Source organism: Sinocyclocheilus grahami, unplaced genomic scaffold (assembly GCF_001515645.1).
Source record: "Sinocyclocheilus grahami isolate Dianchi unplaced genomic scaffold, SAMN03320097.WGS_v1.1 scaffold843.1, whole genome shotgun sequence".
Classification (NCBI taxonomy): Eukaryota; Metazoa; Chordata; class Actinopteri; order Cypriniformes; family Cyprinidae; genus Sinocyclocheilus; species Sinocyclocheilus grahami.
Window position 1 is genome coordinate 298,443 of NW_015506022.1, and position 10,796 is coordinate 309,238.

The following is a 10,796-nucleotide window of genomic DNA, read 5'->3' on the forward strand; positions in this document are numbered from 1 at the left end:
TCCAAAAAAGAAATTTTTGTAAACCCACTAAAAAAAAAAAAAAAAAAAAAAAATATATATATATATACTGTATATATAAAAATTTATAATTTTTAGATTTAAAGTGCTGGAAATAGTTGTATGAAATGCTTGAAAGTCATTGAAAAGTGCTTGAATTTCTCTGAAAAGGTTGTACAAACCCTGAAATAAATAATGTAATAACATTCAACTGTTTCTGTCACAACACCGTGGTTATAGTTAGTGTCACTACTTCTGGTTTTCTACGTCAGCTAGGGCTGTGACGGTGGCAGATTTTTATTAATCAACTACCGACGATATAGTTTATATATAAATAAATATTTACATACATTTTATATATATAATTTTGAAACACAAAAAAATAAATAAATGAGACTCAAACATCTATTAACAAATGTGCGTGTTTATTTTAGCACGTCCATCAGCAAACACGCAGCCTGCAAAACACTAAAATAAATATCAAAGAAATAATACAATTAAAAAGAAAGTAGTTGAAATAAGAAAGTTAAATGTTAAAATTTGTAACAACTTGCATAGGCCTGATAACAATTAGTATGTAAACATAAATGCTTTAAGCCTACCTTGGATTCTCTATAAAGATGAAAAAAATTTAGACGGAAAAACTAACATGTTGATATTGTCCGGTGTTACGATGTTTCCAGCTGCACTGAACACACGTTCAGATGGTGTGCTTGTTGCGCAAATCCATAGATACTTTTTAGCAAACGTGGCTAAGAGAGGGTATCTTGCCTCAGTAGCTATGTTTCCATCCACCTATTTTTATGCACATTTTGAAATATTGCATAAAAAAACGCTGGATGGAAATGCCAAGATGTGCATAAATTCTAAAAATGCACATAAAAAAACTTGTGCGCACAATTGAGTAGGATAAACTTTTTATCCGATAAGAAAAAATGTGCATTATCTAAGATGGAAACACATTTACTGAATAAATTCGCATTTAAAAAAGTCATGTGACTTTGCAGGATGGGACGGGATAACTTGACTAACCAGCGGACCGATCTCATTGCACAGCATCTGAAATGTTGTTTTGGTCGTTCTGAAATGCCCGAGCAAATCTGTCATCTAAGTATTTCTGCATAATTGTCTTATACAACTGCGTTTCCAAACAGCAGGCATCCACCTCCGAAAGCAATGATCAATTGCCTCCTTTCGCAAATAGCTTTGGAATAGGAATCGCAGTCTACGTTGCCACATTTCTTGTTAGCATCTTCCATTAGATGGAAACACATTTACTGAATAAATTCGCATCAAAAAAAGTCATGTGACTTTGCAGGATGGGACGGGATAACTTGACTAACCAGCGGACCGATCTCATTGCACAGCATCTGAAATGTTGTTTTGGTCGTTCTGAAATGCCCGAGCAAATCTGTCATCTAAGTATTTCTGCATAATTGTCTTATACAACTGCGTTTCCAAACAGCAGGCATCCACCTCCGAAAGCAATGATCAATTGCCTCCTTTCGCAAATAGCTTTGGAATAGGAATCGCAGTCTACGTTGCCACATTTCTTGTTAGCATCTTCCATTTATCGCGGCCTCGTTTGTATTTGGCCAGTTTGGAGAAAGCCTCACCAATACCTACCCGACAAGCCGGGCGTTTGCACTCAGGGGAACTTGAAGACACTTGTACAAACGTGGATGGGGGGCCATAAATGGAGATGGCTCTTGTAGTAGTCTTATAGATGGCTCCAGATCGGCTATATAGTATTTGGTTTTCCCAAGAAGGTCCATCGCTCAACACGAAATTAATTTGCTGAATGCAGAATAAACTGGAATTTGCCTTTTTGTGGAGTGTGTGACGTCACATGCACTACTGCTGTTGGCAACAGACCACCGCGCGGTTATGGCGACCATCACAGCCCTAACGTCAGCGCTGTTTGTTCTGTTTATAACGAAGAATTCTGTGCAGAGTTGGAATGCTTCTCACTGGATCTCGCAGCACTGTGCTGTATCAGCGTCGCTTTTCATTGACCATTTTGCTTTTAATTCCACAAATCACTGGCAATAAATTTGTCTCTGTCTTCCAGGTCCAAGTCGTGATGGTACCATCGGTGAGGACACCATCCGAGCATCGCTGATCTCAGCTGTGAGCGATAAACTGCGCTGGAGAATGAAAGAGGAGATGGACAGAGCGCAAGCCGAGCTGGACGCCCTGAAGAGAACCGAGGAAGACCTGAAGAAAGGACATCAGAAGCTGGAAGACATGGTGTCCCGCCTGGACCAGGAAGTGGTACGAACATTTGCTATTGCTCTATAGGTTGTTCTCCATTGAGATCACACTGTTTTTGAAGAAGCATGATATTAGATGTGCTTTTGTGCCGATCTTAGGCTGAGGTGGACAGAAACATTGAGCTTCTCAAGAAGAAGGACGAGGAACTGAGCGAAGCTCTGGAGAAGATGGAGAACCAGTCGGAAAACAACGACATTGACGACGTGATAATCCCAACAGCCCCGCTCTACAAGCAGATCCTGAACCTGTACGCAGAGGAGAACGCCATAGAGGACACCATCTTTTACCTGGGAGAAGCCCTGCGGAGAGGAGTCATCGACCTGGAGGTCTTCCTCAAGGTCAGTTCGTCCCTCTACAATGCAAGTTTTGGCACAAACTTGGCATTTATTCTACTATTCTTAGTAATGTTATGTTTGACATCCCCGTTCGTCCTCAGCATGTGCGTCTGCTGTCCCGCAAGCAGTTCCAGCTGCGAGCGCTCATGCAGAAAGCGCGAAAGACGGCCGGACTCAGTGACCTCTACTGACCCTGCGCTCCAGCTCTGATCGCACGTGCCAGACTCGGATCTAGTCGCTCTGTGGTATGTCAGTGGGAGTTCAGCTGTTTATGATCTTTTACTTCTGTGAGAGTTGTAGCTTCTGTACCTGACTTTATTTTAACGATTTGGAAAAGGCAAAATGGGTACGATATTTGAACACGGAGCATTAGAAGTAAATGAGACGTCGTAGACTTTGTTCCTACTTTCATTTGAGCTTCTCGTATTAAACTGGCTGGCGTTTGGGTCTTTGGCTTTAGATACTACTGTTATTAACCGTACAGAGTGATAACTCTTAAACTGTGACGTCTGCGGGAAGTGTATGAGGAAATTGCTCTCAGATGTGGATAGCAACTCCTGTTTTCATTCAGTTTCAAAGTGTTGTCATACTCCATAACTATGTGAATCTCACAGGAACATCCACCTCAAAATAAATCAAATATATATTTTCTGCAGGAAAAAATGTAGGACTATTAAGATTTTTTACATTGTGTAAAATATTAAGTACATTTAAGTAAAAATTGGTACATTTACTCCCGAAATTTCTCATTAAAGTAATAGGGAAAAAAGTCAATACTGTAATACAGTAATACAAATAATCCAGTCCGAACATTTTGGATTATTTTTTTAAATATATTAAAACCAGCATAGGTCAGATATTTAAAATATATTTTATAATTTATTTTTTCTTTACAATGAGAATTTGAGGGAAAATGTGCTTTATCACAATGCAAAAAAAATATGACTAATTCCTTTCTTTTGATTTTGGGGTGAAATATGTAATTTCTTGATAGTTTCTGTGAGATTCACCCAATTTATGGAGAACAGTGACGACTTATGGTTCCATATTTCAATTTTATGACATTTATTTTGCTGAATTTATTATTTATCTCATTGCAATTGGGAACTATTGCTGTTACAGATTTATTGGTATGTTGTTACACAAAGTTTGGTTTGTGACTAATAATGTTTGAAAACTGAAAAGCTATAAACTGTTGTACTGTACTTTTTATTCTTCCAAATGTTTAAAAACAAATTAACACTTCTTACCCGTTGCATTTCAGTCAGTTGTTTTAATGCACTTGAACATTTTGGATTATTTTTTTAAATATATTAAAACCAGCATAGGTCAGATATTTAAAATATATTTTATAATTTATTTTTTCTTGACAATGAGAATTTGAGGGAAAATGTGCTTTATCACAATGCAAAAAAAAAGACTAATTCCTTTCTTTTGATTTTGGGGTGAAATATGTAATTTCTTGATAGTTTCTGTGAGATTCACCCAATTTATGGAGAACAGTGACGACTTATGGTTCCATATTTCAATTTTATGACATTTATTTTGCTGAATTTATTATTTATCTCATTGCAATTGGGAACTATTGCTGTTACAGATTTATTGGTATGTTGTTACACAAAGTTTGGTTTGTGACTAATAATGTTTGAAAACTGAAAAGCTATAAACTGTTGTACTGTACTTTTTATTCTTCCAAATGTTTAAAAACAAATTAACACTTCTTACCCGTTGCATTTCAGTCAGTTGTTTTAATGCACTTTTGGGATGTAATTGAGATTTTTAGGACTTGAGTTGCTGTTTCTTAGTGAGACTTTACCCCCTTATCTGCTAATATTTGTTCCAGGCTGTAGATTATGATGTCGGGCAGATCAATAAAAGAACATGATCTTGAATCATGATAGATTTGTGAATGGTCAGCATCTTGCATCATGTTTTCACATCAAGTGTGCGTAATAAATAATTGGCTGGTGCCATTGGTTTATTACTTTACTTGTATTTTGACTTTGAGGTATTGAACTCTAGACGGGCCTGATATTGATGCCATATAACTACCTGCACCTGAAATGCTCTAGTAAACTTTTGACAGAGATTTTAGACAACATGGTCCACTAACCCAGTTTGTTTCTGTACAGCTGTTATTTCTATTCAGCCTGCAGAGCAAAGAGACAGATAGACACTTTTGTAGTCACAATGTTTATTCAGTTGTGGGCTGTGTCTCAATTCTACAATCACACGCTTCAAGTAACAGCTTTAACCGTCGCTGTGCATCACCACACGGCTGGGAGTGTGTCGTTGCTCTTATGAACCAACACTGACAGAGATAAAAATACATTGACAACAGCATTTTGTTTCCAGCGGATACATACGGTGTACACCTACACAAATTACAAGTAGATGGATTATCTAAAAAAAAACTATCAACACCTCAACATGATTTTGTGTTATACTATCATTTACAATGAATTTGAGAACAAATTAAGCCATTGTAAAAGGTTTTATTCCAAGATATTTATGTAAAAGTGCTTTTTCCGGTAGACAGTCAGTGCATTTGTGGTTGACTTTCAGTACAAAGTGGAGTGCGTTTACATGCACAATCAAGCAATGTTTATGATGTTAAAATTTCTTGAATGGTGTCTATCAACACCTCAACATGATTTTGTGTTATACTATCATTTACAATGAATTTGAGAACAAATTAAGCCATTGTAAAAGGTTTTATTCCAAGATATTTATGTAAAAGTGCTTTTTCCGGTAGACAATCAGTGCATTTGTGGTTGACTTTCAGTACAAAGTGGAGTGCGTTTATATGCACAATCAAGCAATGTTTATGATGTTAAAATTTCTTGAATGGTGTTTTGCTCATGAAGTCAATTTTTTGCATGGTTTTGTATTTTGTCATGTTATTAAATGGAACATTTAATTCATTCGTAAAGCCATTCTTATGCAAATTGTTGCATTCAATAAAAAAAAAAAATTAAACAAAAGTTAACTCAGTGTAACAATTCAAAATTGATTGTAAAACTAAGTCGATGGTAAACCGTTGCATTGATTTCAGCATTGGTAGTTTTCGGAGCTGATTTTTAATGTATATAATTTTATTGTACATGTAAACACCATGATATTTCATAAAACTTATACTTTGTAGCTTTGGTTTTACGTGTTGGTGTTGTTGAAATGATCAATTGCGTGACGCAGGACACAAGTACGGAATAATAGTTGACTATTAGTTGAGTAATAGTTGTTGCACATCTTGTTCACAAGTGCTTTGTTGAATATACAATAATACGCACATAGACAAACTTTTACAAAGGCTGATGATCTTGGTCAAGACGACAGGAATAAACTTTCTCCTCTGCAGCTAAAATAAGGAGCGTTACAATCTGAAGGTCTGAGACACGTGGAGATATCCGATGGTTAAAAGGCAATGAGATTTATGAGGTCAGGAGAAAGATAGGCAGGACTCGTCGAGGTTTGTAATTTGTGACACTAGCTACATTTTGGAGGAGACCGTGGTTCACAGGGTCAGCTCCTTCTGAACGCCCCACAGGGTCTCAGCGCTCTTCACCAGCTGTTTCTCCTCTTCTGGCTTGAGGGTCATGTGGACAACATCTGTCAGGCCACTGTTACCCAGGATGCAAGGCACGCTGAGGAAGACCTCTTCATTCACACCATGCATTCCCTGTGAACACGCAACAAGTGTCAGATAATTGTCCTTTGTAGCACGGTTCCAAAACTTAGCAGGCTAATCACCTAACCAACAATTGTAGATATCATAGGCTGCTCCGAATGAAGTTCTGCCTTTAGATAACATCATTTTGGCCTAACCTAAAGCAGCGTCGTATGTACATTTTGAATATAATTCAATTCCAGAATGCACAGTGACAAACTCGGAGAAGCGTTTCATCCAAAATAGCTGACAATCTGAAGGGCTTTTATGCATTTTACGTCATGAGCGCCAATTGTGCCACTTGTTGCCATCCATGAAGAGTTGTTATTCGTACGCAAGATAGCTCAATCCAATTAAAACCGCACCCAATATTTGTGTGCTTGTGCTTTGTTAGCTTAGGAACATGCTAACGTAAGATGTACTGTAACCTACTATGAATGTTGTTCAAGTCTTATGCTCTTTGCATGATGAGCGCTATTTGTGGCACACAAAGAGTTGTTCAGATCAGGTACTCGGTACATAAGATTGTTAGCTTATCAACATGCTAACATAAGCTCCAACTGTTAAGATACTGGAACCATCTGTGAACATTAGTCAGTTCTTCGGTGTGCTTCAAGTTGCATAGGAGTTTCTGTCCACGAAGAGCTTCTCAACTCCCTCACTTGGACCAGGATGTTGCCATAAAAGGTAGCTGTCTATGTAGTCATTAGATGGCGGTTTGGAATGGAGTTTCTCTCTCTCTCTCTCTCACACACACACACACACTCACTCGGTTCACAATATTTGGTTAATGAAGATTGCTGGTCACACAGAAATAAACGAGAATCTCACCTTGACCAAGGTTGAAACTGGATGACACTTGCGTAGGTTCTTCAAGATGCTCTCACACAGGTCAGCTACAGACATACCAATAGCCCAGGAAGTGTAGCCCTTCAGCTTAATAACCTCATATGCACTGCCAATACAAACCAGATTTATGTTAAACACAGATAAACAACCACGAGTCCAGACTAAATGCATTCACACAAGGACTTGATTTATATGCTTTCTAATGGCAACACAGAGTACACATCTATTAGAGATCATATACAAACAAAGAAAAACGACGTGGCCTCTCTCCCTAAAATCTTTCTATAGGTTGTCCGGAGACTATTATTAGTGTACTAAACCAAGTCTAGTGGGTTACAAATTATTCACCTGTCAACCACCATCTTGTGGACGCTCTTCCAGTCCTCCTTGTCTTTATCGGTTCCCAAGTCAGGGTTCAGACCCTGGAGGGACACTCCAGCCACATTGACTCCGCTCCACACAGGAACTATAAAAGAAAGAGGACATTTACATTTTATGAAGAAAATTGTTCATTATGCTCCTGAAGCACATCTGTGCTCTTAAATCATCTTTGCAGTCCTCACCGCTGGAGTCGCCATGTTCTCCAATGACCCAACCGTGGCAGCTAGATGGGTGAATGCCCAGCTTCTCTCCCATCAGGTAACGGAAACGAGCAGAGTCCAGGTTTGTGCCGCTGCCGATCACACGGTTCCTGGGCAAACCGCTCAACTTCCAGGCCACGTAGGTCAAGATGTCAACTGAAGAGAAGAGGACATTGGTTTACGGTCTCGGAGGCTACATGACATCAACTGAAACCTTTGAGCACAAAAGGACGTTCCGTCGTAATGTCAGCCTAGGTATGACATACCTGGGTTTGAGACCACCAGAAGGATGCAGTTGGGGCTGTACTTCATGATGTTGGGGATGATGAACTTGAAGATGTTGACGTTCCTCTGGACGAGGTTCAGGCGGCTCTCGCCCTCCTGCTGACGGGCTCCAGCGGTCACAACGACCACTTTAGAGTTTGCGGTCACACTGTAGTCTGGAAATCACATGGAATTATCAATTTTGGAAAGATCCCACATTCCCTTGGTTTCTACATTCCTGTCAAACACTCTCTCAAAGCCTGTTCAGACCAAGCTTAAGTAGATCGTAGAAACCACTGGCACCATTGATCTCTATGATTTGATTATGCTTACAATGTTTTTGGAAAATGCACCCCAAGACTAAATAGTTGCACATTTGTTTTGAGCGGGGTGTCCAATTCGGTTTCTGGAGATGTATCTCCCTGCAAATAGTTAAGCTCCATCCCCGATCAAACACAACTGAACAAGCTAAGGAGATCTTCAGGAGCACTTGATAATTACGGAAAGGTGTGTTGGATCAGGGTTGGAGCTGAACTCTGCAAGTAGGTAGATCTCCAGGAACCAGGATTGGTCATCCCTGGTTTAGACACTAGGTTTTCAACCCTGCTCCTGGGGACCCACTGTCCTGTAAAGTTTTTTTTCAACCTGCTTCAGCTCACCTAGCCTGTGATTTTTAAGAAATCCTGAAGACCGTGATTAGCTGGTTCAGGTGTTTGATTAGGGTTGGAGCTAAACTCTGCTGGACAGTCGGTCCCAGGAGCAGGGTCGAAGACCTAGGTTTAGACTTCATACAAAAACTCCTACAGACCAGTTTACACTGGCAAAAAAAAAAATTTTCTGTAATGGAAGGTTGTTGCTTTTAACAAATTGTTGGATCTTTTCTTTCTTCATTTGGAAAGAAAAAGAACAATAAGACTTAAGGTGCATTGTACAACAGGATGAGTGCTTTTTTTTGTCTTGCTCCTAGTCTGAATAGACCTTTCACCTGCAAGGTTTCATTTTGTTATTGGTGTGAACAGACATTTATAGTACAGTGGCTTCAAAATTATTTCTCAAGTTAATCATTTATGAAATAATTCTGTTAAGGCAGGGGTGTCAAACTCAGTTCCTGGAGGGCCCACAGCCCTGCAGAGTTTAGTCACAACCCTGCTCAACCCTAACACACAAACCATGTCGTTTTCAAATATGCCTGAAGCACTTGATTAGCTGGATCTGGGGTCAGTTTCATAAAACATGTTTACCAAATAAGCCAGGTTTATTTAGGTTATTCTGACTTGTCACTTGAGTTAGTTCAAAATAAGTCAGACTAACTGAAATAAGCCTGGCTTATTTGGTAAACTAGTTTTATGAAACAGGCCCCAGGTGTGTTTAATTAGGGTTGGAGCTAAACTCTGCAGGGCTGTGGCCCTCCAGGAGTTGAGTTTGATACCCCGGTGTTAAGACAATTGGAACCAACTGTGAACGTTAATCATGTCTTTTAGGCATTTCACATCATGAGTGCTTGTGTGAGTTGCTGTGCATAAAGAGTTGTTCAAATAAGTTATTCTGTATATAAGATATCAATCCAATTAAAACTGCACCCAATATTAGGGATGCGCCGATCCGATATTCATATCGGGTATCGGCTCCGATAGTGCCATTTTTCTCGGATCGGGTATCGGTCAGAGAGAGCCTATCCAAATCCGAGATTTTATTTATTTTTTTCTCCGATTGTGCAAATTATTCTGTGTTACTTCTGAAGCCATACGATAGCTTAATGTGAGCTACATATGAATATTTAAGTCCTTACATTAAAGTTCACACAAACTCTTTTCTCCGCTGTGGCTGTCAGTCATTCGTTCAGCCTTTAAACCCTGGTCGCGTTCGGTTACAGCAGTCAGCTCGGTAAAGCGCTCTCCAAGATCATTCTGTGTTCCCGTTATACTGGATTCGTAAATACAGGTCTATGATTTTGCAAAAAGGACTTTATCTTCTTGCAGGAGTTTAATGTTTTGTTACTTGCTACCGGGTGTCTGAGAACAAAACACGGGCGTAGAAAAGACTATAAATTGTTTTTAAATATACACCGTAACTGAAATTTAAAACTGTTTAAAGAAAGGCTCAATAACTATTGCACAGATATAATACACTACACCCCAATTTCTCTTCCCTTTGTGCTTTGCAGTTTTTAAACACGAAGCGCTTACAAATGTGCGCATCGGGTGTGCAGAATGATGACGCCACAGCTTGACGCCGTGTTGCTTCAAGCGCATCATTCTGCACACTGGATGCGCACATTGTAAGCGCTTCGTGTTCATAGACTGTATAAAAACAGTTCGTGCTGCACTGTATTTGTCTTGTCCCATCATATATTGTCGCATTAAAAAAAAAAAAAAAAAAGCTATACATTCAAAAGAAATGCATTTTAATTTTATAGTATATACTTAAACGTATATATGAATGGATTTTATAATACAAATAGCAATGCGTAACATTTGACCATATTTAGTGCAACACTTATTTGTTCCCCACAAAATAGTTTTCACTAAATGTTTGGATTTCTAAAATTGTGCACTGATTTTTCTAGAATAACTTTTGCTGCCGAATTATCCACAAACCTAGTTTATGATCAATTTGTCTCATGGATTATAAATACATAGGCCTATATTTTTTCATATTTATTGTTCATTTTATTTTTCTTTATAATGAAGTAGTCTGTATCTAGTAGATTGTGAAAGAATGATTATCAGTTCCACACACAGAGATATATAAATTCTACATTTATTTAAATGGGGGGGAGGGGACAACCTTCACTGGTATCGGATCGGTATCGGCCAATACCGAACCCTA

The 10,796-nt window shown here is 38.8% G+C and overlaps 2 protein-coding genes across 4 annotated transcripts in view; one reads left to right on the forward strand and one right to left on the reverse strand.

Moving 5' to 3' along the window:
* tsg101a (tumor susceptibility 101a) overlaps positions 1-3,427 on the forward strand; it is a 10,910-nt gene extending 7,483 nt beyond the window's left edge. Inside the window, exons 8-10 of the mRNA XM_016247578.1 lie at positions 2,069-2,271; positions 2,370-2,609; positions 2,708-3,427. Of these exons, the coding sequence (XP_016103064.1) occupies positions 2,069-2,271; positions 2,370-2,609; positions 2,708-2,797 (533 nt within the window). The 3' untranslated portion in view covers positions 2,798-3,427. The remainder of the gene's footprint in view (positions 1-2,068; positions 2,272-2,369; positions 2,610-2,707) is intronic.
* Positions 3,428-5,856: 2,429 nt separating this feature from the next.
* Positions 5,857-10,796, reverse strand: part of LOC107562837 (L-lactate dehydrogenase A chain) — a 28,519-nt gene continuing 23,579 nt past the window's right edge. For all 3 annotated transcript variants that reach the window (XM_016247581.1, XM_016247579.1, XM_016247580.1), the window contains 5 exons: positions 7,970-8,143; positions 7,686-7,859; positions 7,471-7,588; positions 7,105-7,228; positions 5,857-6,285 (listed from right to left, as the gene is read on the reverse strand). In XM_016247581.1, coding sequence (XP_016103067.1) covers positions 6,121-6,285; positions 7,105-7,228; positions 7,471-7,588; positions 7,686-7,859; positions 7,970-8,143 — 755 coding nt within the window. In that variant the 3' untranslated portion in view covers positions 5,857-6,120. The remainder of the gene's footprint in view (positions 6,286-7,104; positions 7,229-7,470; positions 7,589-7,685; positions 7,860-7,969; positions 8,144-10,796) is intronic.